Here is a 25,205-nt window from a genome sequence, read left to right as displayed (position 1 = left end):
AGTAAAGGTGGCTCTAGCTGTAGGGGCCAGTGGGGCAAGAGGGGTCACCAAGTCAGCCCCATTATGAGCACAGTGTTCTCTGTCCTGGCAGCAGGGGCCTGGGCTTCAGTGATTCACTGGGGTTGGAGGTCTTGGTGTGGCTTTCCTCTTGCTTTGCTATGTCAGCCAGTACTGTGTGTGGTGTGACCAGAACTGAGCCCCTCACCAAATGATTTTAAATTTTATTTTTCAGCAAATGACATATGCTGCTCAGGCATCCCAGACCTCACCCAGCCGGGCAAGCCTGAGTGTGGTGCCTGCAGTGTATAGGGACATGCTCTCCCCAAGGCCCTGTCCACTCTGGGCCTTACCACCAGGTTCTGGGCGAGAGGCCCTCGTCCTGCCTCTGTGGGGGCCTCGCTGCCTGGCACCGGCCACAGCCCGGTCCTGCTTCTCTGCCAGCTGTTCCCCGGGGCCAATCCTCTGGCCCCAGCTGGGGCCTAGGCTGCTGCAGCTGCCTGCTCACTGCCCTCCTGTCTTCTGGGCACACAGCTTCAGGGTGGATCAGTCACCCAACGTCAGATTCTGAGAAGGGAAAGGGAGGACTGAGATGGGCATTCACTTGGTTTGCAGTGGACCCTGCTGTCCTGGCCTGGGTCCTGGGCTGGCTGACACTCACCACTGCCTCCTGCTAAGGCTCCCGCCAGTTCTCTTTCCCATTCAGTGCTTGCAGCTTCTCCAGGCCCTGGGACACTGAGCATAGCACTCGCTCTGAGGATGAAAGCAGACAAGTGACTGCTCGCAAGCCTGGGTGGTGGTGGGAAGAAGCGATGTCCTAGGGAGCACTAGGAATGGATGACCTGGAGGGTCAGCAGGTTGTCCCAGTAGTCAGAGCTGAGAGGGCTCTCCCTGTTACCCCAGGTCTGGTCCCTTGGTGGGGGTGAGGGCCACTGGCTTCCCTTCCGGAGACTCACCCATCTCTTGGACTCGATTCTCCAACACTCCTGATAGCTCGGGGAGGGTCAGGGCCTGCAGGGAGGTCTGCCAGCCTTTGGAGTCTGTGGGACAGAGGGCTGGGTGAGCCTGGGGTCTGTGTCCTTACAGGCCTGTCTTTGTCCTGAGCCACTGCAACCAGGAGTCCCGCCCTGGTTAGTGTTTGTATGACTCCCTCGTCACATCAAAATGTGTTCGGCCGCTTGTTGTCTCTGGCCTCCAGTGAGTGAGGCTGTGCCCTGGGGTGGCCCCAGCCTGGGCTCCAGGTGGAGGCTGCAGAAGTCACTTGAGCTCTTAGCACTGTCAGCCATGGCCCAAGGGCTTTGCCTCATACCATCAGGAGGGACGGTGAGGAAACGGGCTGGGATGTGTGCAAGGGAACTTGTGTCACAACCATGTTAAGACAAGTGTAAAACCCAGCCTGAGGGTCATCCTTGCCCTCTGCCTGCCCAGTCCGGGGCCAGGACCCCACTCTCCTTACCAGCTGTGGAGAGGGCTGGGCCCAGGGTGGTCCTGAGAGGAAACTCGTCACACCTCACTCGGGCTGACAGCTCGGCCTGACAAGCTCTGCCGGACACAAGACCAAGTGCTGGTGAGGGGAGAGGCCTGATGACTGCATTTACAGCTCCCAGAGAGCAGGGGATGGCAGGCACCCCCACTCCCCTGTCTACCTACACAGCTTGCCTGAGCTCGGCAAGCACCCCAGCACAGCACCTGTACTGATAGGCTCTCAACCTGAGACCTGGGCAGAGAACCTGCATAGGGTGTGCAGATTTTCAGGGTCTCATTGCTACCTGGTCTGCTCTGTAGGAAGGAACAGCCAGAAAGAAAGCGGGGGGAGGGGCGGAGTGACTTCAGGAGGCCCTGAAAGCAAGTCCTTGGTTAAAGAATCTGAAGAAAACTCAGGGCCTAGCCCTGGCCAGCTCAGGCGCCCACTCACCGCAGCTGGTCCAGGACAAGAGCAGCATCCTGGGCCAGGGCCCAGGTCTCCTGCAGCTGGGCTAGGACATCCTTGCGGGTGCCATCCTGCTCCAGGAGGCAGCTCTCCACCACGGCCCGCAGCTCCTGCTCCTGGGACACCTGGCCCCGCATGGCCTCCACCTCCTCACAGCGCTGCAGTAGGAAAGGGAGAGGTGAGGCAGGCGGGCAAGTGGGCCGGTGGGGAGGATGGTACACGGAACACAAGGCCAGGACCCACCACACCCTCTGTCTCTGCCATCCTGACTGCTGGAACGGGAGGGAAGACTGTTTCTACCTTGGAGCCTCCCCTGCTCTGAGTCCCTTCCTCTGGCCATCTGATGTCCACACTGGCCACCTGTTCTCTGCCCTTACCCTGTATTTTCTTGCCTGTGTCCACCTGACCTCGCACCTAATGTTACCTAACTTTGTGTGCCTGCCAGTGCGTCTCCCCTTCAGGATAAGAGCTGTAATGCTTTCTGCCCTCACTGTTGTATTGCCTGCTGTGTCCTCTGCAGGTCTGTCTCCAGAAGCCTCTCTCGCCATTTCTGCACATCCCCTCCCTGCTCTCCCCATTTACTTTGTGGAGCTGGATGGCGAGCTCCTGCATCTCTGCTTCCAGCCGGTCGGCGTAGGCCAGCTCCAGGGCGTCACTAGGGGGGCGGGCACTACTGTGCCAGCGGGCAATGGCAGAGGTCATCTTCCTCTTGGGCCCAAACAACCTGCAGGGGGAATGAGAGGCATCAGATCAGCACCTGCTGTGTGTGGAGGCTCCACTGACTGTCCTTCCATCAAGACGGTAACCCCCAGGAAAGATCCCATCCTTGAAGTGGGAGAGTGGCTCCAGCATCCTGTGGCAAAGGTTGTGTTAAGAAGTGACAACCCCACTGGAAGTTGTCCTCCCCCTGCCTGGTCCCCTCCCCAGCCCAAGGTCGCCAGGCTTCAGGCTATGGACAACTGTCTGCCAACCAGGGAAGCTCTCAAAAGTGAACAGGCAGAAAATGCCTGGGTGTCCTGAATGCAGCACTCAGCTGGGCCCACTTGGGGGCCACAGGAGTGACTGTAGGAATGGAGAGTACAGACAACGACAGGAAAAACGCCAACCTCTAGACAGGGCAGCTGTTTCCATCCGAGTGTTGGGAAGCTGCAACCTCAGCTGGACCCCAGAACTTTGGCTGAAACAGGGGGCATGCAGCCACAGATGGCCCCTCTGGACTCACGTGATGCCGATTTCCTTCAGGTCGCTCTCAGTGAGCGTCAGGAAGATGCGGAGGTCTACATCCTGCTCCTCAAACAGCTGCAGGTACTTCAGACACCCAATCTGCTCCAGCAGTGTGGCAAGGTCCTAGAGACCAGACAGGCCAGGTCAGAGGATGGGCAGGGCACAAAGACATGGGGACAAAGAAAATATGATGCAACACAGAGCCACTTTTCTCCTGCTAAGTGTATATTTGTGAGATCGCCTTGAAGGGGAGGTCTGAGCCCTGCTGATCCCCCAAGTTCAGCAGTGGGAAAGTGACCTGACTGCAGACGCAGAGCCCAAATTGCCTCTCTCTCTGTGCCCTCAGGCAGAGCAGGGAGTCCGGAGACACTTTTGTGTCTGAATCCATTGTCTTTTCAGCCTGAAGGACAAGTTTAGTATTTCCTGTAGGGTAGGTCTGCTAACAAATTTCTTTAGTTGTCTTTTACCTGGGACTAACTTAATCTCTCCTTCACTTCTGAAGGATAGTTTTTACTGGATATAGCATTCTTGGTTATTTTTCTTTCATTTCTTTGAATATGTCATCAAATGTCTTTCTGGTCTCCATGGTTTCTGATGGGAAATTAGCTGTTAATCTTACTGAGATTCCCTTGTAGGCAATGAATCACTTCTCTTGTTTCCTTCAAGATTCTCTTGTTTTTGACAGTTGCATATGATGTATCTAGGTGTGGATCTGAGTTTAACCTACTTAGAATTCATTTAGCTGCTTGGATATGCAGATTCACATTTTTGAAATCAAATTTGGGAGGGTTTGGCTATTTTTAAATTTTTTTTTCTGATTGCTGCTCCCTCCTTCTGGAGCACCATATGTGTGCGTTGGTATGCTTGATGGTGTCTCACACGTCTCTTCATTTTTCTTCATTCTGTCTGTTTCTCAAGTAATCTCACTTGGTCTATGTAAAGTTTTCTAAGTCCTTCTGCATGCTTAAATCTGCTGAGCCCCTCTGGTGAAATTCTCATTTCAGTTATACTTTTCAACTCCAGAATTTCTATTTAGTTAATTTTTATTTCTGTCACTTTCCTGATATTCTCTAATTAGATGTGGTTTACTTTAGCTCTTTGAACTTATTTTTAAAAGCAGATTTAATGTTTTTGTCTTAATAAATCCAGTGTCTGGGCTTCCTCAGGGACAGCTTTTACTACTGTCTTTGCTTACTGTCTATGAGCTACTTGCTTGTTTCCTTGCATATCTTGTTTCTCTGTTGAAAACTGGACAATTTAATGTGGAAACTCTGGAGATCCAATTCTCCATCTCTGGGGTTTGTTGTTACTGCTTGTTATAGAAGATCAACATTTATTTAATTACTTTACTAAAATAATTCTATAAAGTCTGTATTCTTCCTGGTATATGACCATTGAAGTCTCACACAGCTAGCTTTGGACAGAGATTTCCTTAAATACTGGAACCACTAACCTCTCAGCCTTTGCTGAGCAGCTCTGGATGCTCGTTAGGGCACATCTTCAACAGTCACCCAGGCAGATGGAAATTCTACCTTAGCCTTTCCTCCCTGTTTGCTCAGAGCCTCAAGGTCATTGGAGATGTTCTTGACACACAGCCTTGAGTATGTAGGTGGCCTAGATTCCCAGGAATAAGTCAGAACTTTTCAAAGCTCCTATGGACAGCTCCTTCCCCAGCTTTTCCTTTTAAGCTTTATGGTTAATCTTTTTACTCCAACTGTTATCCAACACCTCAAACAACTTCAGAATTAAAATATTTCCCTGTGATTATTTTCAACACATGTTCTCCAAGGAGAAGGCTTTTAGTGTCAGGTAACTAGATCTGAGTCGAGTCAAAGCCTTTAAGTATGGTCTTCCAGGGAAACATCAGACACGTCCAATAATGCCAGTTCTTTGAGAATGAAACTTTGAAAGCGTTCCAGCTCTGCTCTGCCCTGCTCTGGTGGCTATTACAGCTACCCTGGCACTGGAGAGTGGGACCAGGGCAAGTTAAAATGCTACAAAAACTCAGTTCTTACTGAGATTCAGCTATTTCTCTTGAATAAACATTCTCTGGGTTGTGGCAAGCCTTTAGTTTATTCATAGAGTTCTGAAAAACAGGAGATTCTAACCACTTTTGTCAGGGTTTTTTTTGTTTTTTTGTTTTTTTTTTGCCTTTGATGGAGGAACAAATTTCAAAAGGTTGTTAACTCCGCCATTTTCCTCAACCTACTTTCTGAAACAGACTTAAGATCCCACCATCACCACCGAATCTCCAATCAACATGCCTTTAAGGAATTAAGAGGTGTAGGTGCTTGCTGAGCCTGGGCATATAGGCCCTGCAGGGGCTACAAGGAGAAGCCAGCAAAATCATAGGGTTCATAGCAGAGCTGTGATTTGCATATATAAATGGATACATGGCAGATACTTCCCTGTCTTTCATCTTTGTACCTGCCTATGCCCACAGAGGGCAAGCGAACTCAATAAACATTATCAGACAGTCGAACTGCTGTGTCACATCTCTGATCCCTAAGAAATTGCTTAGCCAGAGCAACCCACAATGAGGAAGACAGAAATAGCAATTTTCTTTAAGAACACACAATGTGCTACTTTGTCTCTGTTTCACATGCATCTTGTCACTAACTTCCTGAAAGCTGCTCTGTGAGATCCGTCTGTTTTTCTCCTCTCCAGGCTCAAGGAGGCTAAGCTGAGTATGGAAATGAGTACGGTAACCAAAGGGAGAGACAGATCCCTCCTGTGGAAAGGGACGGACACAAACTCTGACTGGCACCTCCAACCTTAGGAATCCTCTCAGTGCAGGAAGCTTCATGATCATTTGGGGAAAACTCACCACCACTCTCTTCTCTCAATAGTGCCTGGCCCACCATAAGTACACAATACCTCACAAATCACAAACAGTGCCATCTAACAGTGTAACCACCAGTTTCAGAAAGAGTCTTACCTGGGGTCCTGAATAAGGGGCCCTCTCAGTCTGGGGGATAGATCCTGGGGGACAGGCTGCCTCGGAAGTCCCAGTGCTGGGAGACCACTGGTTGTCACTGTTGTTGTAACGATTCTTGGTCTTCATATAACTTTTAGTTTGTCTGCGAACCGAGCTTTTACGCGCGTGATCTGAATCCTGTGGCAAGGGATGTGTGTTCAAAGTAACAATGAAGCACTATTCATCAGGAAATTGCAAATTAAAACCACAATGAGATACTGCCTCACACCTATCAAAGTAGCTATCATCAATAAATCAAACAAGTGATTGCACGCACTGTTGGTGAGATTGTAAACTGGTGCAGCCACTATGGAAAGCAGTATGGAGGTTCCTCAAAAGTTAAAATAGAGCTGCCATACTATCCGGCAATTCCACTCCTGAGTATCTATCCAAAGAAAAACACTGATTTGAAAAGATACATGCACTCCTATGTTCAATGCAACATTACTAGTAATAGGCAATATAGGGAAGGAACTTAGATATCCATCAACAAATGAATGGAAAAAGATGTGCGGTGATACACACACACACACACGATGGAATATTATTCAGCAATAAAGAATGAAAGATTGCATGTCTAACAACATGGGTGGACCTAGAGGGTATTATGCTAAGTGAAATAAGTCGGAGAAAGACAGATACCATGATTTCACTCATATGTGGAATTAAAAAAAAAAAGTAAACAAAACAGAAACAGACCCATAGATATATAGAATAAGCTGATGGTTGCCAAACAGAATGGGGTGGGAAGATGGGAATGAAAAAAATTGTAGAGAGAAAGAGTACCTCAGCTTTGGGGTCAGCTAGACCTGGGTTCACATCTTAGCCTTCTTACTAATTAGTTGTGGAACCTTGGAAAATCCCTTTAAAAAAAATACCCACAGCATAATTCAAAAAATACCACGAAAGAGCTTGCAGCTGACACGGCTGCATCCAATCCGCTCTCTGCCCCGTGATTCCAGCTTCTACTCTCAATCTGTGCCACTTCCCTCAAGAGGTAGGTAAGATCTGAAACTACCCCCACCTGCCACACAGAGGCTTCCACCAAGGTCTGTGCCACCTAAACCTGGGCGGTGCTCCTAGAGGACGGCCCTGGGCTTCGTGCGTCCCAGCACAGCCTTACAGGAACTCGTGGTATAAGGCTCACCCATCACAAATGGGCTGTTAGCATCCCCATGACACCAAAAAGGAGGGAGGTGGGAGATAAAGAAGCCAAAAAAAAAAAAAAAAAAAAAAGCCTCACCTCGTTGCTCTCCAGAGAGGCCTCGCTGCTGACTCCGGGAGCTCTCGCCAGGCCCTCGCTGCTGCTGCTGCTCCGCACAGCCCCAAGATGGGCACAGAAGGCCTGCTCTTCTGACAACAGTGAAGAAAGGGACACCTGACTACAGGTCTCATCACGGTGACTCCCCAGAGCCTGAGCTGTTTTATCCACAGCACTCATCAACTCTGTAAACAGTTTACTGTATTCTGTTTCATGCTGATTGCCTGGCCCTCCCCTCCCCCTCTACACACACAAGCAGAGTTTTCGACTGTTCTGTTCACTGGTAAATCCAAGCATCTAGAACTGCGCTTGGCACACAGGGCACTCGGTTAAACAGCTGCCGAATGAATGATACCTGTACCATAACAAAGACATTTCTACGAGGGCTCACCAATCCAGAAGCTAAACTTGTCTGGAACGACTGCCCCAGATCCTGCATGGAGACACTGGACTGGAAGTTTCTCCTCTCGTGTTCCCATGCCAGATTCTTTGACTCTCCTCACGAGAGCCAGGGCCTTCTATCTCTTTCGCACTCTCGTCCTTTCTCAACCAGCTGGGCTTGCTGCAGCACCAAGCCCGGGTGGGATAAGTGGGGGCGGGCACACAGGGATTCCAAACCTGACAAAGCCCTGAGCCAGGCAGTGTGGGGTACGGTGGGGTGGAGGTGGGAGCATACCCCGGCTGCTGCTGCTGCTGCTCTCCACATCCCGGTCATTGATGGGGGAGGTGACATCTCTGTAGCAGAGGCCCCCTACTTCCAGGGGGTTGTCATCACTGCTGTTGAAGGTGACATAACCCCGTAGAGGTACCTGTTCTATGGACAGAATTGGGCATGTAAACCCACATGAACACAAAAGAGAAGACAAGGTCCTCCTGCCAAATGCACCTACCTCTTCTGGGACAGACCTAGCATAAGGGAAGACCCAGGGTCTGGGCAGGAAAGAAGGAGAATTGTATTTTCCCGGCCGTTACATCATCCACTCACTGCAGTAACTTGGACATACTGTTGTGTGCAGTTTGCAGGTGAGGAGACAGGCTCCGAGGGTTTGAGAGACCAGTCTTGTGTCCCATGCCAAGTGCACGGTGGAGTCAGGACTGGTACTCGCTCAGGCCTGGAGCCCTCTCCATCACACCATGCTATTTCTTTTCCAAATTTGAAGAGTAGGAAATGGTAAGCTGTGATTACAGACTCCTGAGCTGAGAAAAAACTATACCACAAGGTGTCTCTTTTAGCATGAAGCATTTAATCTCACACACCAGCCTTCGTGGTCCCTGTGACTTTTCAACACAAGCATCTAAGGGTTTCCTCCTCAGGTCGGTCAACCCCAAACAAACAAGCTCTGGCTGAGCAGGAAGGTAGGAGGCCCTGGGCTAAAAATTAACTGCAGTGACGCCAAGTTATACAGCCTGTGAATGTATCTACCTGCAAGAAAATGGAGAAAGGGCAGAACACAAGCCAGAGTTTCATTCCCATTTTGCCCTGCCCCTGTCCCAAAAAAGTACACTTATTTGCATAAAACTGGCTAATGGGGCCATGGGTAACTTATTTTCTTCTTCATATCTTTCTGTAGTTACCAAGACTTTTTATATTCACCACATTTATCATTCAAAAAAAAACTTTTCAATTTTTGGCAAATAGAATATATGAACTTACAGAAAATTCAAATATCACCAAAGCATAGCAAGAAAAAACAAAACTCTCCTAAAATGCCACAACCAAGAGCCAACTACCATTATTACTCTGGTGAATGTTCTTCCAGCCTTCTCTGCGGGTGCACAAAAAGAATTGTGTACAAATAGGCTTCTGCCACAGTATTACTGGTAACTTGAAAGAATTCCACTTTTAAAAAAGCATTTGTTGGACAGCTACACGGATTAATTACACCCTCCCCAGGGGTAAGACCCATCCTTCCTATGCCACTACCATACCTCGGGGTGGGACAGGTAGCACAGACTCCTTAGAGGGAGCAGACTCTGCCATGCAAAAAGATAACAACTCAGCCAAATGTCCCAGAGCCATGTGCTTACAAGCTCATCAGACAGGATATGAACTATATCCTCACCCTGTGGCAGGAGCTTGCCAGCAGCTGGGCAGTGCCCAGTCAGCCCACCCCCCAAAAATGTTGGAGAAGGTGAGCCTTGAGTTACAAACCCAGGACTCCTGCCAAGAGCCTTAGAAGGGAGAATCAAGTTACTCAGACACTCTTGACTGAAACATGGTCTCCTCTGACAGAAAGTTGGTTTCTTCCAAGCCCAGGCTTCAGAGGTGTGCTTGCTTATGAGGAGGGCCCATCTACCCAGCCCACTAGGCCAGCAGCCTCACTGATTAATGATAGGCATCAAAGGAAGATGTAACTCACACCTAAGTCTGATTACTTGGTTAGGTCAGAGTAAGAGAGCGAGCATCAAACCCAACTCACCCCAAGAACTGTCAGCACCCCCCACGCCCTCCAAAATAATTGCACTCGACATTCGGAAGCTGACAACTTGAGAATGAACTCAGGAGATCTGGAAACTCAGGTTCTAGGGTACTAGCCCACCATGTGGCAATTCTCAGAGGGATCTGAGCATCAAATCCATCACCTCGAGAAAAGGACAAGAATAGAGTCATCCCTTGGCCTGGCCCAGAGGCACGTCCATCTGTGGCTGGAAATGTGCTGAGTATTGTACCCAGGAGATGTGGCCAGAGACAGGAAGTGGGGCTCAAATGTGACACTGTCCCTGCACTAGCTGACCCACCACATGATGAATGAAATTTGAGCCTAGCTACATTTCTGCTGCTGTAGAGAAAGTTTTATTTGCAATTTTAACCAATGAAAAGGAAAATCAAAGGATAAACCCAAACATGAGAGCTAGCCAATAACTAATGTATTTCCATAAATGTCATCAATTTTGAGTTTTTGAGCAGCTACTCCCACACAGTGGCCCACATTTCAGGAGCCTGAGAGTTTTGAGTTCTTATCAAGACAGAATCTTCAAATGCACTATCAAAGAGCCATCAGGAATATGGAACGCTCACCATAGCCAGGCTGCTGAGTCTTGCCTCCAAGTCCAATAGCTGTGATCCTGGCCAAGGCCCGAGGCCCCTCGTGAATGCTGAGGCCCTTCTTCCGACACGGCCTCTGTCTCTGAGGAACAGGGCAGGATTCATCTGAAGAGCTCAGATCTTCATATTTTTCTGTGAGTCAAACATTGAAATTTAGACGATTTGTCTGGTGATGGATTAATTCACTAATTTTCCTAGTAAACTGGAAGAAACTCATCATAATTAGTTTTCTTAAACTAAGAAGAAGAAAAGTATGTTTCCTAGGACTTCACTGGTAAGAAATGCCACAATGGGCCCGTCTACTGCTGAGACAGAGTACAGGGACATTTGCAGGGACAGTGAGCTTGCCAAACATGAGCGGGACTGAAAACGTTTATCATGAGGGGGGAGTCTAATTCATATTTCTTATTCCTCTCATCTGGGTTTAGAGAATTTTTTATAATAAGCATGTATTATGCTTACAATCATAAATTTTGTTCTAAGTTGAAGTGATAAGATCCATCACTTCATATAGATATGGCAACATGACTCACAACTTCTGAGTAATTTTATATTCTCAACCTGAGCAGCTTCTTGGGAAACAAGTGCTAAGTGAGGCTCTGTGTGCTACATTTTAGGAAGTATTTCAATCAGCACCCACCTGAGCTTAAATGCTCAGCATGCCCACGGCCATTACTATTTTATTGCTTTTCATCATTTTCCATATTTCATCATACCTAGAAGGCAAAATTCATGTATAAATTTGTATAAGGCTCCCATCTGATAAGATCTCACTTTGGAGTTGGTAAACCTGGTCAAGGCGCAGAGAAGTCCCTCATTATCGCTGCATTCCACATGAGCTGGTGTTTATTACAAAACAATCCTGAGGCCAGGAAGGGAGCCGGGCAGAGCCAGGCCCTAGAAAGGGGTGGGCTCACTCAGATGGGAACTGAGAACTCAACTGTCAGTGACTGCCCAACAAGCCAAGGAGTTACTGACCCAGGTTCCAAACTGGGGCCAGTGACCCAAGTGGACCACTCCTTCCTTTCCCCATTTAACTCACTTCCATCTGCTCCAGAATCTATGTCACCAGGAGACTGTGGTCCCACCCAAGCAAAAGATGGAGTCATAAAAAATAAATGTACAAGGGAAGGGGGAACCAAGGAAAAGGTGGCTCCATGAATCTGAACTTCCCAACACGTCCTCTCAAACCTGCATGAGTCAGCAGGGACCACCGACAGAATCTCACGAATCCCACACCTTTAACATGACCCAGACGGTAGAGAACACCGCAGACTTCAAAGTTCCTGCTCCTGTGAGGAGCACACAAACACCCCTTTCCAACAGAGTAATATCCGGCTCGCTCACCCTTATTCTCTGCAGGGAACAAAGCAGGTCTGGGAAAAACAAAGAAGAGAGGCACGGGGAAAGAAGTGACGACGTCACCCCAGAAAGACAGGGTCCATTCTCCAGGCAAAAATACTGAAGAAGAATCCTAGTGGAGTGGAGCACAACCACAGGGAAGTGACTTAAGAATGCACGTGGGCCTGAGGGAGCAGTCAGAGGAGCAGCAAGCCTTCTGGGAGAGACACCTTCTGGAAACTGGGCGGCAAAGAGTGAAGAGCAAGCAGGGGAAGTTCGGCACCTGGCAAGACAAAACTGTATCAGAGAACACATGATGCTTGGTCTAACTATATCAAGAAAGAAAAGAAAAGGGAGAGAGGAGGGGAGGGAAGGGGAGGGGAGGGGAGGAGAGGAAAAAGAAAAGAACAGAAAAGAAAAAAGAAAAGAAAAGAAAAGAGAAAAGAAAAAGAAAAGAAAAGAAGGAAGGAAAGAAGGGGAAGGGAGGGAAGGGAAAGAAAGGGAAAGGATGGGAAGGGAAGAAGGAAAGGAAGAAGAAAAAGGAAGAAAGAGGAAAACAAGGCCATCCAGTAAAGAAATTGTCCTTGGACACTGGGGAGGAAGAGCTCCCGGACCAGGACTCACACAATAGCCGGGCCACTAAGCCTTGTCTGTGACGTGCAGAAGCACCAGCAATCTTCACCTACATGCAAATACTTCACGGAGCACACAGAAAATGAGATTCAAACACACAGCAAGTGAACATGCCCCCTCCGTCCAAGACTCAACCAAAGAGGAGTAAGCAGAAGAAAACTGTGACACTACACTCTGAACTGACAGAGCCTTCCATGGCATCTGAGACAGGAAAAAGCACCTGAATTGGAAATTCAAAACACACATACGCACACACAAACGCACCCACGCAGAATGGTGAGAAAAATGACTATACTCGGGAAAGAAAGAGAGAAAAAGTCAAAATTTTAAAATAAAGACTAAATCACAAGGTGACCAAAGAACAGATCTGAATGGAAACTGAACCAGAAGTGTTGAAGAAAAGTACAAAAACAACCAAAGAATGAGATCAAGAAAGAAGTAAAAAGCATCAGAGAGAAATGATGGATGGAAGGCTGGCAAAATGAAAAATGACAAGAGAAAATAACCATTTAAACAGAAGACACTTTAAAAGGAGAGCGAGAAAAAAACTATTTTGTAGACCTCTGTGTAAATAAGTTTGAAATCCTGGATAAAGGATTTCCTAGGAAAATACAGTTTATCAAAATTCACCCCAGTGAAATCAGAAAGCTTAAGCAGACCAAGTTCTATAGAAGAAACAGACAATCTGTCAAGGAACCACTCCACAAAGAAAGACCAGGTCTAGATGGTTTCACATCCAAACCTTCAAAGGCAATAGGGCACCAATACTGCAAAAAAATTGTTTTAGAGCGCAAAAAGGAAGGAAGAAAAACTTCCAAATTCTTTTTTACAAAGCAAATATAACATTGATACCTATACCTGAGAAGACAGAAAAGCAAAATCATAGACCAATATCATTTATGAATGGTCATACAAAACACTAAATAAAATATTAGCAATCAGAATAGAACACCACATTTAAGAAAAAAATACACCACTTAGGATTTATGCCAAGAATGTAGACTTAGTTCATTATTAGGGAATTCATTAATATATCATATTAATAGATCTAAGGAGAAACTTCATAATCATCTCCATAAATGTTGAAAAAGCCTTTTGAAAAAATTCAACACTATTCCTGGAAAAAAAAAAAAACACACTCAAGAATATAAGAACTATCAGATACTTTCTTAACATGATAAAATATATGCACACCTTACTCCCAAAGCCAGCATCTGACTTAATGTGGCATTTCTGCTAAGGTCAGGACCCAGTGAATGTCCGCTACCTCCACTATATTCAACATCACACTGAAAGTATTAGCCAATGCAACTGAACAAAAGAAATGAGAGGTGTAAAAATCAGAAAAAGTAGTAAATCTATCTCCATTTGCAGATTATATGGGAGTATATCTGGAAAACCCTAGAGAATAAATAAATAAAACTAGCTCAAACAATGAAAGAATTCAGTAAGGGAGCAGAATATAAAATTCTTATACAGACATTAATAGCCTTCATATTCACAAACGATAAGCAGTTATAGGATATTATGGTAGTGAAATCCCACTTATGATAGCAACAAAGAGAATCAAATACTTAGGCATACACTTAAGTTATACGCAAAACATATCTAAGGAAAAATTTCAAACCTTCCTGTAAGATAGAAAAGTACACTTGAACAAGCACATTCCTTGTTGTTAGATAAGACGACTCAACAACATAAAGGGGGTAGTTAATTTCTAAACTTGTCACAATCGCAATATCAACTCACTGTTTTTAAGGAGCTAGATGAGCTAACACTCAAGTTCATACAAAAAAAAAAAAAAAGCAATAGCTAAAACACACTGACAACAAACACCATAAGCAAAGTCAAGAAACAAAAACCAGAAGTTAGCCCCTTCATGGGGCTGCCCTCCTACCTCTAGGTGGGCACATGCCCACATCCTGTGTACCTGCATTCAACCTGGCAGGTGCAACGTCCTCTCCCATTAGACAAGAGGGTCTCAACCCTGAATGCACAATGGAGTCATAGGGAGGGACGGGGAGGTGGGGGGAGCAGGGGATAGGCCTGCAGCAGAAGGTAAGGTCACAGATGCAGGTACCTGGGTTCCGATACAGACTCTTGGGCAGAGAAGGCGAGTGAGCATCTATCAACCCCACTATCTTCATGTGTCCATACTGCTTGGCCAGCATTCGGGCTGTGGCCCCACTGTGGTCTTCTGTGTCCACTTTAACCCCCTGTGACAGTTGGTAAAAGAATAAGAGTTAGGAACCTCTCCTGCAAAGCACCCCCACTTCCTGGGCTGCGGACCCAGGAGATGAAGTGCACTGGTTTCTTACCCAGGTCTGCGCCTGGGGTCCTCCAAAACCCCACAACTTTGGGAGAAAGAGGCAAAGGCCTGTGTGGTCTCTCACTCTCACTGCTAAGAGTAAGTGGGGAGTTGGGAAGGGGCTTGCTGGCTCTTCAAATAAGGCAGTAATCCTTCCATCTCACAGATGGGGCAGCTCTCTAGTTCATCCCCATTTGGCTTTCAGCTGCCCTGGGGCAGGCAGATATTTAAAGCAGGAGGCAGGTGGGTACTCCAAGTAAGGAAGGACAAATTCAGGCCACAGTGCAGTGCAGGAGAGCCTGCCTTCCCCCTTGCGTATATCCACCTTGCTTCACCTCTTTTCACAGAAAACTGGAGACAATGGATTCACTAGAGAAGCAGCCTTTAAAAATCATAAACGAAATGAGAACCCCCCCCCCTCCTCAAAGAGAATTTGGTAACTTTTATCCTAAGCCCTAAAAAGTATTTATAGCCTTCAACACAACAATTCCACTTCTGTGACTCTACACTAAGGAAATAACCCCAAATACAGAAAGCTTTTACGCACAAAGATGTTTAGCACAACATATCTGTAATAATGAAAACCCAGGGACAACTTAAATGGTCAGGGGTGGAGAGTCTGCCATGTTACTGTCATAGATGCTGGTATTTACAAACAATTTGTTAACCAAGTTTTAAAAAGAACCATGAGACAAAACTATATAGTATATACATTCCAATTGCAGCAAGAAAAGACAAAACAAAAAAGTGTACAAAAAGCACTATGGGAAGGATATAAGCCCAAATTGTTAATATTATTTTTAAGCAGGGACATAATGGGGGGTTTTCCCATCTTCCTTCTAAATTTTCTAAATTTACTAATATGAACATGTTAACTTTTGAAACTGGAAAAGCCCAATGAGCTTTTTATTTTCAAAGCTTCAACCATGTGATCTCATACGTGAAGGTGAGACTATTGGAGCTCAGTGCTCTGGATGGCAAATCAGCAAGAGGCAGTTAAAACATTAAAAGCACACATACCCCTCGACACAGCAACTCTCCTTCTAGAAATTTAACTCCAGGAAATAAAGTAATTAAGGACACACAGTAACATTTAGGCTCTTCTCTACAGCACTGTGAAAATTGGAAAAGAAACTAAAATAGAGATTTAGTGGAAAAAAGTGAGAACGCATCTATATAAAACGGAATAAAAATGGAATACTGCCCACCGATTTACTACAGGTCCAAGTGTATTAGTAACATGAACACAGGTGCACAAGGATCATTAAGAGAAAAAAATATTACAAAACATTTTGAATAACAGGATTCCACTTTGACTTTAAAAATATATAAATCGGATGTGTTTCCATAGTGTAGCAGTTAGTATGTCTGCTTTTACATGCAGAAGGTCCTGGGTTCACATCCCAGTGGAGCCATGATCCATGGTCTATGGCCATGCCACCCTGAACAAACCTGATGTCTGGTCTTGGAAGCAAAGCATGGTTGGGCCTGGTTAGTACTGGATGGGAGACCACCTAGGAAGACCAGGTGCTGTAGGCATAAATAATAATTATAATAATATAATAATAATAGTATGTATATATATATAAATCTATTAAAGAACTAAAAGGATACTCGACAATGTGTTAATATGCACTCTCTCTGGATGATAGGATCATGGGTGACTTTCCTCAACAACTGTTCTAATTCTTTCACAGCAAGTATATATCAATTGTAAATATTTATATATGTATTCTTTTCCCCCTAATTTGAAAAACTAAGATCAACTGACAATCTTGGTCGAGCCCAGTACAGAGGGTAAGTATTACACTATCATCTGGTAGGAAATAAACTGCATTTTTACAAGAGCCTAACTGAGCTTTACTTTCTATAATCCCCACTTTCCAGAGCTCTGGTTACAAATCAACTGTGAAATCTTCAGCCTTGAAAGATAATTTCTAGGGAGTTGGAGGAGGGAGACTGGATGAGGGTGGTCAAAAGGCGCAAAGGTTCAGTTACAAGATAAATAAGTGCTCGGGTGTAATGTGCAACACGAGGGCTAGAGTTGACGCTACTGTACGATATATGGAAAAGTTAAGAGTAAACATATATGTGTTATCTGTATGATGATGGATGTTAACTAAACTTACTGTGACGATCATTTCATGATGTACCTAAGTCAAATTGTTGTGCAGTATCCCTCCCTAAACTTATACAGTTAGTCAATTAATTATATCTCAATAAAACTAAGGAGATAATTTCTAATTTCAGTTTGACAGAAGAAACCCAAAGGTTTCAACCAGAACAAATGATGCCATCTTCACTATAGAGTTTTAACTAGTACGTTTTTAAGCCTGGAAGACTTCAATTTCTCAATACTAAATACTAAAATAATACTATTTCTTAGTAAGAAATGAGGAAGAAGAGAACCGAGAAGAAGGTCCCTGAGATAAGGGAAGAAAATATTACAACTTCTATGTATTTATTTATGCTTTAAATGTTTTTTGATTTTTCTTCCTATACTACAATATACATAATATATTACTAGAGAAGTACACCATCAAATTCATTGCAAAAAAATTAGAGACCATGGACCAGTATTACAGGGAGGAGGGGTCACTCATGAGATGTAGGGCAGCAGGATCAACTCTCAGCCCCCTCCTAAAAGAGGCCCAAACACACCCTGCCCAGATTGAGTTGCTGCAGCCTGGCCCCACTGGGAAGAAGGGACATGGGACGCAAGGAAAGCAAGCACAGCGTCTCCTCCCCTGGCAAAGACCTCGGGGTGCTAGGCGTCATCCACCTCTCCATCTTCAAGAACAGAGCCTGGCTCTGGAGGGGGCAGGTCAGGAGACCAGTGGGCCCACCCCTTTGGCTCCCTTTGGTCTAAAATCCTGGCCCACCAGCCACACACTCCAAGCCGCGCCCGCCATCCATCTCAGCCAGACAGCGATTGCTTGGTAGTGACTGACACCTTCGATTCCTGATTAGTGTGCCGGAGGCAGAGCTTACTGCTGATCTCCTGAGTTTGATAACTGTATATGATTACGAAAGAGAAAATTGCTTTTAGGAAATACATATAGAAGTATTTAGGGCGGCAGAGGCATTATGTCAGCAACTTACTTTCAAATGGTTCTAAAAAGATTATGTGTATATAAATAGAGATTTATGAAATGTTAATATTGGAGAATCTAGCAAAGGTATGCAAATTCTCTATATTATTTTGCAATGTTTCCTTAAGTCTGAAATTATTTCAAAGTTTAAAATTTTTTTAAATTTTCCAAAAGAAATTCAATACAATTTGTTTTCCCTCAATACAAGTTGTCTACACACAATCTCAGACTCAGCAGGGGAATACAGGAACCAAGGGTAATGAGGGCGTAAAGTACACACAATAGTAAAGTCTCTGACTTTCCAATACGTTTTCTGTTTTAAAAAATTACATAAGTGACTGTCTCTTATGAGTTCTTATTCTATCATATTTAAAGTCAGACTCTAAACTCAGAAGAAGATGTTATGCTTTTTACAGTTCTGGGCTTTTACTCAGCTCTTTCATTTTTTTTTTTTTAAATTAAAGTTATTGGGGTGACATTGGTTAATAAGATTATATAAGTGTCAAGTATATAATTCTATAATACATCGTTTGTGTGCTCACCACCCGAAGTCTAGTCTCCTTCCAATACCCCATATTTGACCCCCTTTACCATCTTCAATTTCCCACCACCCCCATTTCCCTCTGATAACCACCATACCATTGTCTGCATCTATGAAGTTTTTTAGTTTTGTTTGTTGCTTTCTGTTTTATATCCCATATAAACAACAAAACAATCCAAGTAAAAAGTGGGCAAAGGACCTGAACAGACACTTTTCCCAAGAAGACATACAAATGGCCGACAGATATGAAAAGATGCTCAACTTCACTAGCTTTAAGGGAAATGCAAATCGAAACCACGAGATACACCTGTTAGAACAGCTATAATCAACAAGAAATAAAAAGTGTTGGGAAGGATGTAGAGTAAAAGGACCCCCTCACACACTGCTGGTGAGTATGCAAATTGGTATGACCACCATGAAAATAGTATGGAGGTTTCTCAAAAAAATTTAGAGCTACCATACAAGACCCAACAAGCCCTTTTCTGGGTATCTACGCATCTATTCTTGTCCCTGGGTTATATCTTAAGGATCCTAGTTGGTGTCAGTGAACTTACCTTCAAAGAATAATTATTTGCAGAAAAGGGAACCCAAATGGCTGATTATATATGAAAAGGTGCTCTGCCTCATCAGAAATCTGGAAGAGTAAAAATTAATAGGAGACAGCTCATCTGATACCATTTAGCAAGTGTTATTGTGGGTGTGGGAGACAGGGGCTATAAAACACTATTGGAAGTGTGTAAACTGGGACAACTATGGAGGAAAGCAAGTTAGCACACTCTAGTGTAGCTGAACCCACCCTACACACCAGTTCTACTTTGAAGAATACAGGCTGATCTCCTAGAGAAATCCCTTCCCATGTACTTGAGAAGACAGGTAAAAACTGAGAACTCCCGTACTGTTAGGAATAGCAAAGGGGACATAACTTAAATGGCCGCTAAAAAAGGATTAGATAAATGCAACATACTCATACCTTCGACAAACAGAGCTGTTAAAGTGAGTAAATGACATCTATATGTACCAACACTGTTGAATGACACATACAGTCTGGTATATAATTTATATGAATTTTTAAAATACATAAAACAAGTCTATGCATTGCTTAAGGACACACAACATGTGATGAAAGCATTGAAATCAGGGACAGGAAAGGTACAGATCAGGATCTGGATAGTGGCAATCTCTGGACCATATGGGTTAGCTGTATTATCTTTTGTACTCTTTGGTATGTTTAAAGTACTTCATAATTTAAGATTTATAATTCTTGCTCCGTGAAAAAAAGAGTGTCAGTTGGCACAACATGCTCTTCGGATGGCAACTTGGCAACATTCATCTTAAGACTGTACTTACACATCACCCTTCTACATTTTTTAGTACTGAAATGTGTGGAGTGAGTCTGGTACGAGTGCAGAAATACATGTGCACAGATATTCTCCACAGTACTGTGTGCAACAGCGAATGGCTGACAATGATTCAAGTCTATCTACAGACTTAAGAAACTCTGATTGAACCCTACAAGGAAGCACTGTGTCACCACAGAGAGGGTATGGGGGGGAGGGAGCAAGAATGTAGCAGGGGAGGGAGAGGAGGAGAGAGCTTTACAAAGTACACTGATACAGAACAAACTCTGGAATACACAGTTAAGTTTGTTTGTTTGTTTGTTTAAAACAAGATGGGGAACAGTCTGGGAAGAGCAACCAAGAGACTGAGGCAAAGGCCAAAGGCAGGCTCACTGTATACCTTGTCTTATCCCCATTTTTACCATGCACTGTCCCCAAGTTATTTTTTTAAAAGAGATAGGATGATGATATTTTATTATTCTAAAGTTCCCACCAATAAGAAAAAATGTAACTATCAATAGAAAATTGGGCCCAAAACATAAAGGGACAATTCATGAAAGAAATACAAATGGCCAATAAATATATTTTTAAATGTTCAGCCTCACTAGTAAGAACAAACCAAAGTTAGATGCCACCTTTTTCCCACCAGATTGGGGAAAACTTAAGATGGGTAACCTCAAGGGTTAGTGAGGACATGAGAAAATGAGCACCTTCATATACGACTGGTGGGAAGGACAACAGACACACCTTTTCAGTGGGAGTTTCTTAGGACTTTACATAGAAATTAAATATTTCCCCCACTGGATCTTTTGAACAACTTTATTAAAATATAATTCACATACATGCAATTCGCCCACTTAGTGTACAATTCAATGATGTATAACTATCATCACAATCAATTTCAGAAAATGTTCATCACTCTAAATAGAAATCCTGTAATCCTGTACCCCTTAACCATCATCCTCTCCCCAATCTTCCCATCCCCTTCCCCCAGCCCTAGGCAACCACTAATCTACTTCTGTCTCTATAGATGTGCTTATTCTGGACATTTCATAAAAAAGGAAATCATACAACATGTGGTCGTTTGCATCTGGCTTCTTTCACTTAGCATAACATTGTCAAGGTTCATCTTTGCAGCACCAGTTCTTCATTTCTTTTTATGCCCAAATAATATTCCATTGTATGGATATTATATACTTTCTTTATCCACTTATCGGTTGATGGACGTTTGGGTTGTTTCCAGCCTTTGGTTATTATGAATTACACTCCCAGGGATATTTGTCTTTAAGTTTTTGCATAGACCTGTTTTCAATTCTCTTGGGTACATACCTAGGAGTGGAATTGCAGGGTCACCTGGTAACTATATTTAACTGTTTGAACTAACAGACTGTTTCCCAAAGAGGCTGCATCATTTACATTTACATCAACAGTGTATATGCGTTTCAATTTCTACACATCCTCACCAACTCTTGTTTTTGTCCATTGTTTTTTTCATTACAGACTTTCTGGTTTTGGTTTTCATTTCCCTGATGACTAATGATGTCTAGCATTTTTTCACATGCTTATTGGCCATCTGTATAGTTTCTTTGGAGAAAAGTCTATTCGAATCCTTTGCCCATCTTTTAATTGTGTTTTTATTAGGACTTATTAAATTGTGAGCAGCACCAATAGAAATAGAGTATACAGAAATAACTGCATGCATGCTAAAGCTGTATGTACAAAGATATTCCCTGATGCACTGGTTATATCTGCAAAACATTGGAAACCTTAAATTTCTACTAATAAAGAACTGACTGAATTCATAATCAGTGAATTCACTATGGCCCACACAGCTATACCAGAAGGTCCTGATCCCAGAGATGCAGCAGCAGCCACTGGCTGGGAGAGCTGCATGGAGACCGCTTTATACGTGGAATACTGTATAAAGATCAGATATCTTTAGCACATTTAGTAATTTTTTAAAAGCTGCAGAGCAAATATTTAGTAGAATCCCATTTTGCAGGTTTCTATTGACATACCTTCTAAGCAGAGGAAAAGTCCTAGGGTGTCTCTTTATCAAACCCAATGGGGATCTTGGAGAGGAGTAGGGAGAGGTTAAAAAGGGAGGAAGATCTTTGCCTTCTTACTCTATATAATTTTTTTTAAGTAATGGAATAACGAGTGCTATTTACATTTTAAAATAATTTTCAAATAATAGTATTTTCAAAATTCCTACAAAAATAGGTTTCTATTTTTACTCACCACTGTACCCCTAAATGCCTACGTGCCACTCAACACTTGGTATTAACAGATATAAAATGAAAATGTATTGAATATATGAAGAGCAGTTATTTCTGTGTAGCAGAGAATTCTGTTATAGTTTATACTTCAGTGATATAATTCCTCACTTGCTACGACTTAAATTATAAGCTAATAAACAGGGTCACTTACATAATTCAGAAAATACTGCACAATTATTTCATGGCCAGCAGCAGCTGCTTCCATCAAAGGAGTGAATCCGTATGTCGGCTCCCTGCAAGACAGAGGCCACAATGCAATGATTAACAGAAAGAAGTTCTGCCAGGGAGACACTTTCCTGCTATAAACAAAACCAAGCTGACACAAAGTCACCCATCCTGAAGTGTAGAGGTCTCCCTCTTGCGAGAATTAACGGGGAGATGAGAAAAGTTCTGTCGACACATTAGCCTCATAAACTTTTCTGGTTTCTACTTCTGCTCTCGTTTTTGTCCTAAAGACATCTGTCTCCCTATCATCCCTCCTTCTAATCTGTTTGCACCCACTGTCTCTTAAATCTCCATATGAATCAACAGCAAAAGGCTGTTGCTTTTCACTGTTCACAGAAAGCTAATGTATTCCATCCACCTCTCCACACACCCCAGGAACGCCCCCAGGACTAACAATCTACCCTCTCCTTACTACATCTGGTACCTGATGCTTATTTTTGGTGCTTTGTTAGGGTTAACTCTGCACTGTCTTCAGGGTACCCCCTACCCATCATTTCTTTCATGCTGGTCTAGAACACAGGAAACAAATTGAATACTGGAATTCACCCATTCCAAGACACACCATTTTCACATTTTAACATCTCTGAAGTCAGAATGTGTCTTAAAATCCACGAGCAACTGCACTTTAATTAGTAGCATTTTTTTCTTTCTTAGCGACACATAAAACTTGGTGTGCCTCACAATGGATGACATCAGCCAGAGAGTGTGCAGTGCCAGTTGGATGCTGTGTTGAAAAGGCATCATCATCATGACATGCTTTAGACAATACCCCTTCCAGCTTATAAAACTCCTGATGTAAACAAAAGGTGAGGAAAGAGGAATTAGCATTTAATGCATGTCTATTAAGTGCCATTCACTAGGTTAGATATGACAGAACATGTGATTCTTCTAATAACTCTATGACATAAGTATTGCTATCCCCAGTTTTCAGGAAGAAAATGAGGCTGAGAGAGTTTAAAGTGCTGTACCCAATGTCACCTGACAGATGGGTGAAAAGGCCAGGGTTAACCCTAGGCCTACTGCACCTGGGCAGGACTGCCTCTTCTGCCCCTTTGTCTGAACCTCTCCTACTAAGGCAGGAGATTCCCTGACTCTGGCCTGTAGCTGCCTCTACAGCTGCCCTCCTCAGAGTGAGAGATAGGACACACCCACTCCTATGGCCACTTAAGACCTGTAATCACCTCACGTTGGCATTCGCTCCACTGTCCAAAAGGAACTTAACCATCTGCTGATGCCCAGCACTGGTGCAGTGGAAGAGGGCCGTCCAGCCTTGAATGTCCTTCATTTCTAGCTCAGCACCTTGCTTCAAGAGAATACAGAATGCTTGTTACAGCCTCATCTCCTGTGCGTGGGGTGGGCGCCCTCCAGGCCATCATGCTGAAAGAATCAAAGTGATTACACACGCACGCACGCCATGGACTACAGTGGTTCATGTCTCTGCCAGAGTGGCAGAGTAGCAGAAGCCTCTCAGGATTCTGGGCCTGTGTCCCCTCGTAGCTCACCTGGAGGAGAAAGTAGGCGATGCTCTCGTTGCCACAGCTGGAAGCCAGCATCAATGGAGTCTGCCCTTCTGGGGTCGGCACATTCACACTCACCCCCGCCTCGAGTAGCAGGTGCACAATGGTATCGTGTCCAATGTAGGAGGCATACATCAGCGGGGTCCAGCCACCACCATTCTTCTTATTCAAATCTAACTCTCTCCTAAACAAACGCAAGATATGCTAGTTACGCCCAGCCGTCTCACCTGTAGGGTTTGCGAAAGCCGGCGACAAGGCCAGGGATGCTGTTTAACATCCGACAGTGCACAGGATGACCCCCACCACAGAGTGATCTGATTTTCATTAGTGCCAAGGTCGAAAGACCCTGACCTGGAGCCTTGACTACCTTTCACCAACAGACCGCAGTCTTCTTGTCCAGTGTTGGGGGAGAGAAAAGAAGAAGTTGACTCAGACGATGGAGTCCCACAACTGATTTCTTTGTCACCTATCCCTACAGAAACATTCTTGGAAAATCTGTGACTAAATAATCCTATCTTTCTCACTGATTTCCATTAAAATTCTAGAAAAGTGTTTCTCACAGGATAAAAAAAACGAGGGCTTCCCAACCCTGGATTTGGGGTTGGGGAATGGAAATAACACCCACTTCCAGAAGCATACTGCATAATTCATGCCTCCCAGTCTTTTCTCTTCCACGGTCCCGCCTCCAGTGGAGCTAACAACTGCCAATCAATCCATACAATTTGTGCCTCTCATAGGGTTACACACATTAAGGCATACCAAACACTTATCTATCATTCACTAGCATCTTTTGACTCTGGGATGCCCACATAGCCATTCCAGAAGGTCCTGATTCTAAAAATGCAGTAGCAGCCACTGGCTGGGAAAGCTGCACGGAGACCACTTCATCCTCACCACCCAAATCACTACTCATGGATGGAATGCTCAATTCAAACGGAGAGTGGGGAGCCATACCCTGAGCAGAGCATCCCTGAGGCTCTCCCACCTCCCCTCAGGCCAATTTTCCCTTCTCCCACTCCTTGGGTCTCCAGTCTGTCTTACTGTGAGCAAGGCTCTGCTAGTGTCACAATCCCATCTAGAACACAAACAATTCCCTCTTCTTCTCCGTGGAGCTGTTCTGGACTATGCATTTTAACAGCACACCCAAAGGCTTAAAAGCCCAAGAATGCCAAAGAAGCAGAGTTATATCCGGCGTCTTGGGGACCCCGTGAGGGAGATGTGCTGTCTGCGTACCCGGCTACACATTCTCAAGGCCACCTGGTATAGGATTATGATGGATTATCCCTCACCACAGTACACTTACACTTGACTGGCCAGGTATTTATAAGTGATGGCTATGACTTGGGAACCAGAAACCTAATGCTTCAACGAGGCTTGGCTTTGGCACCCCAGGAACTGGAAGACACATGTAGGTAAGGATATAGATTGTTTCTCTAGGTTATCAATGAGAAATGGAAATGCGAGTAAAATGTGTGACACACATAAGGGGGTGGAAGC

At 44.5% G+C, this 25,205-nt stretch overlaps 1 protein-coding gene across 4 annotated transcripts in view; it reads right to left on the bottom strand.

The window, feature by feature from the left end:
* Positions 1-209: 209 nt before the first annotated feature.
* ANKS3 (ankyrin repeat and sterile alpha motif domain containing 3) overlaps positions 210-25,205 on the bottom strand; it is a 28,191-nt gene continuing 3,195 nt past the window's right edge. Inside the window, exons 3-17 of one of the 4 annotated variants that reach the window (XM_016166596.2) lie at positions 23,694-23,892; positions 23,373-23,494; positions 22,118-22,199; positions 14,490-14,625; positions 10,409-10,567; positions 8,066-8,203; positions 7,372-7,481; positions 6,090-6,266; positions 3,150-3,274; positions 2,510-2,651; positions 1,913-2,085; positions 1,454-1,539; positions 954-1,037; positions 659-750; positions 210-584 (exon numbers count right to left, since the gene is read on the bottom strand). In XM_016166596.2, the coding sequence (XP_016022082.2) occupies positions 671-750; positions 954-1,037; positions 1,454-1,539; positions 1,913-2,085; positions 2,510-2,651; positions 3,150-3,274; positions 6,090-6,266; positions 7,372-7,481; positions 8,066-8,203; positions 10,409-10,567; positions 14,490-14,625; positions 22,118-22,199; positions 23,373-23,494; positions 23,694-23,892 (1,813 nt within the window). In that variant the 3' untranslated portion in view covers positions 210-584; positions 659-670. Of the gene's footprint in view, positions 585-658; positions 751-953; positions 1,038-1,453; positions 1,540-1,912; positions 2,086-2,509; positions 2,652-3,149; positions 3,275-6,089; positions 6,267-7,371; positions 7,482-8,065; positions 8,204-10,408; positions 10,568-14,489; positions 14,626-22,117; positions 22,200-23,372; positions 23,569-23,693; positions 23,893-25,205 lie in introns of those variants that run through there. The other 3 variants (XM_016166594.2, XM_016166597.2, XM_016166600.2) reach the window with 3 other exon arrangements.

Source organism: Rousettus aegyptiacus, unplaced genomic scaffold, assembly GCF_014176215.1.
Source record: "Rousettus aegyptiacus isolate mRouAeg1 unplaced genomic scaffold, mRouAeg1.p scaffold_m13_p_8, whole genome shotgun sequence".
NCBI classification, from domain to species: Eukaryota; Metazoa; Chordata; class Mammalia; order Chiroptera; family Pteropodidae; genus Rousettus; species Rousettus aegyptiacus.
This window is presented reverse-complemented; position numbering and strand designations above follow the sequence as displayed.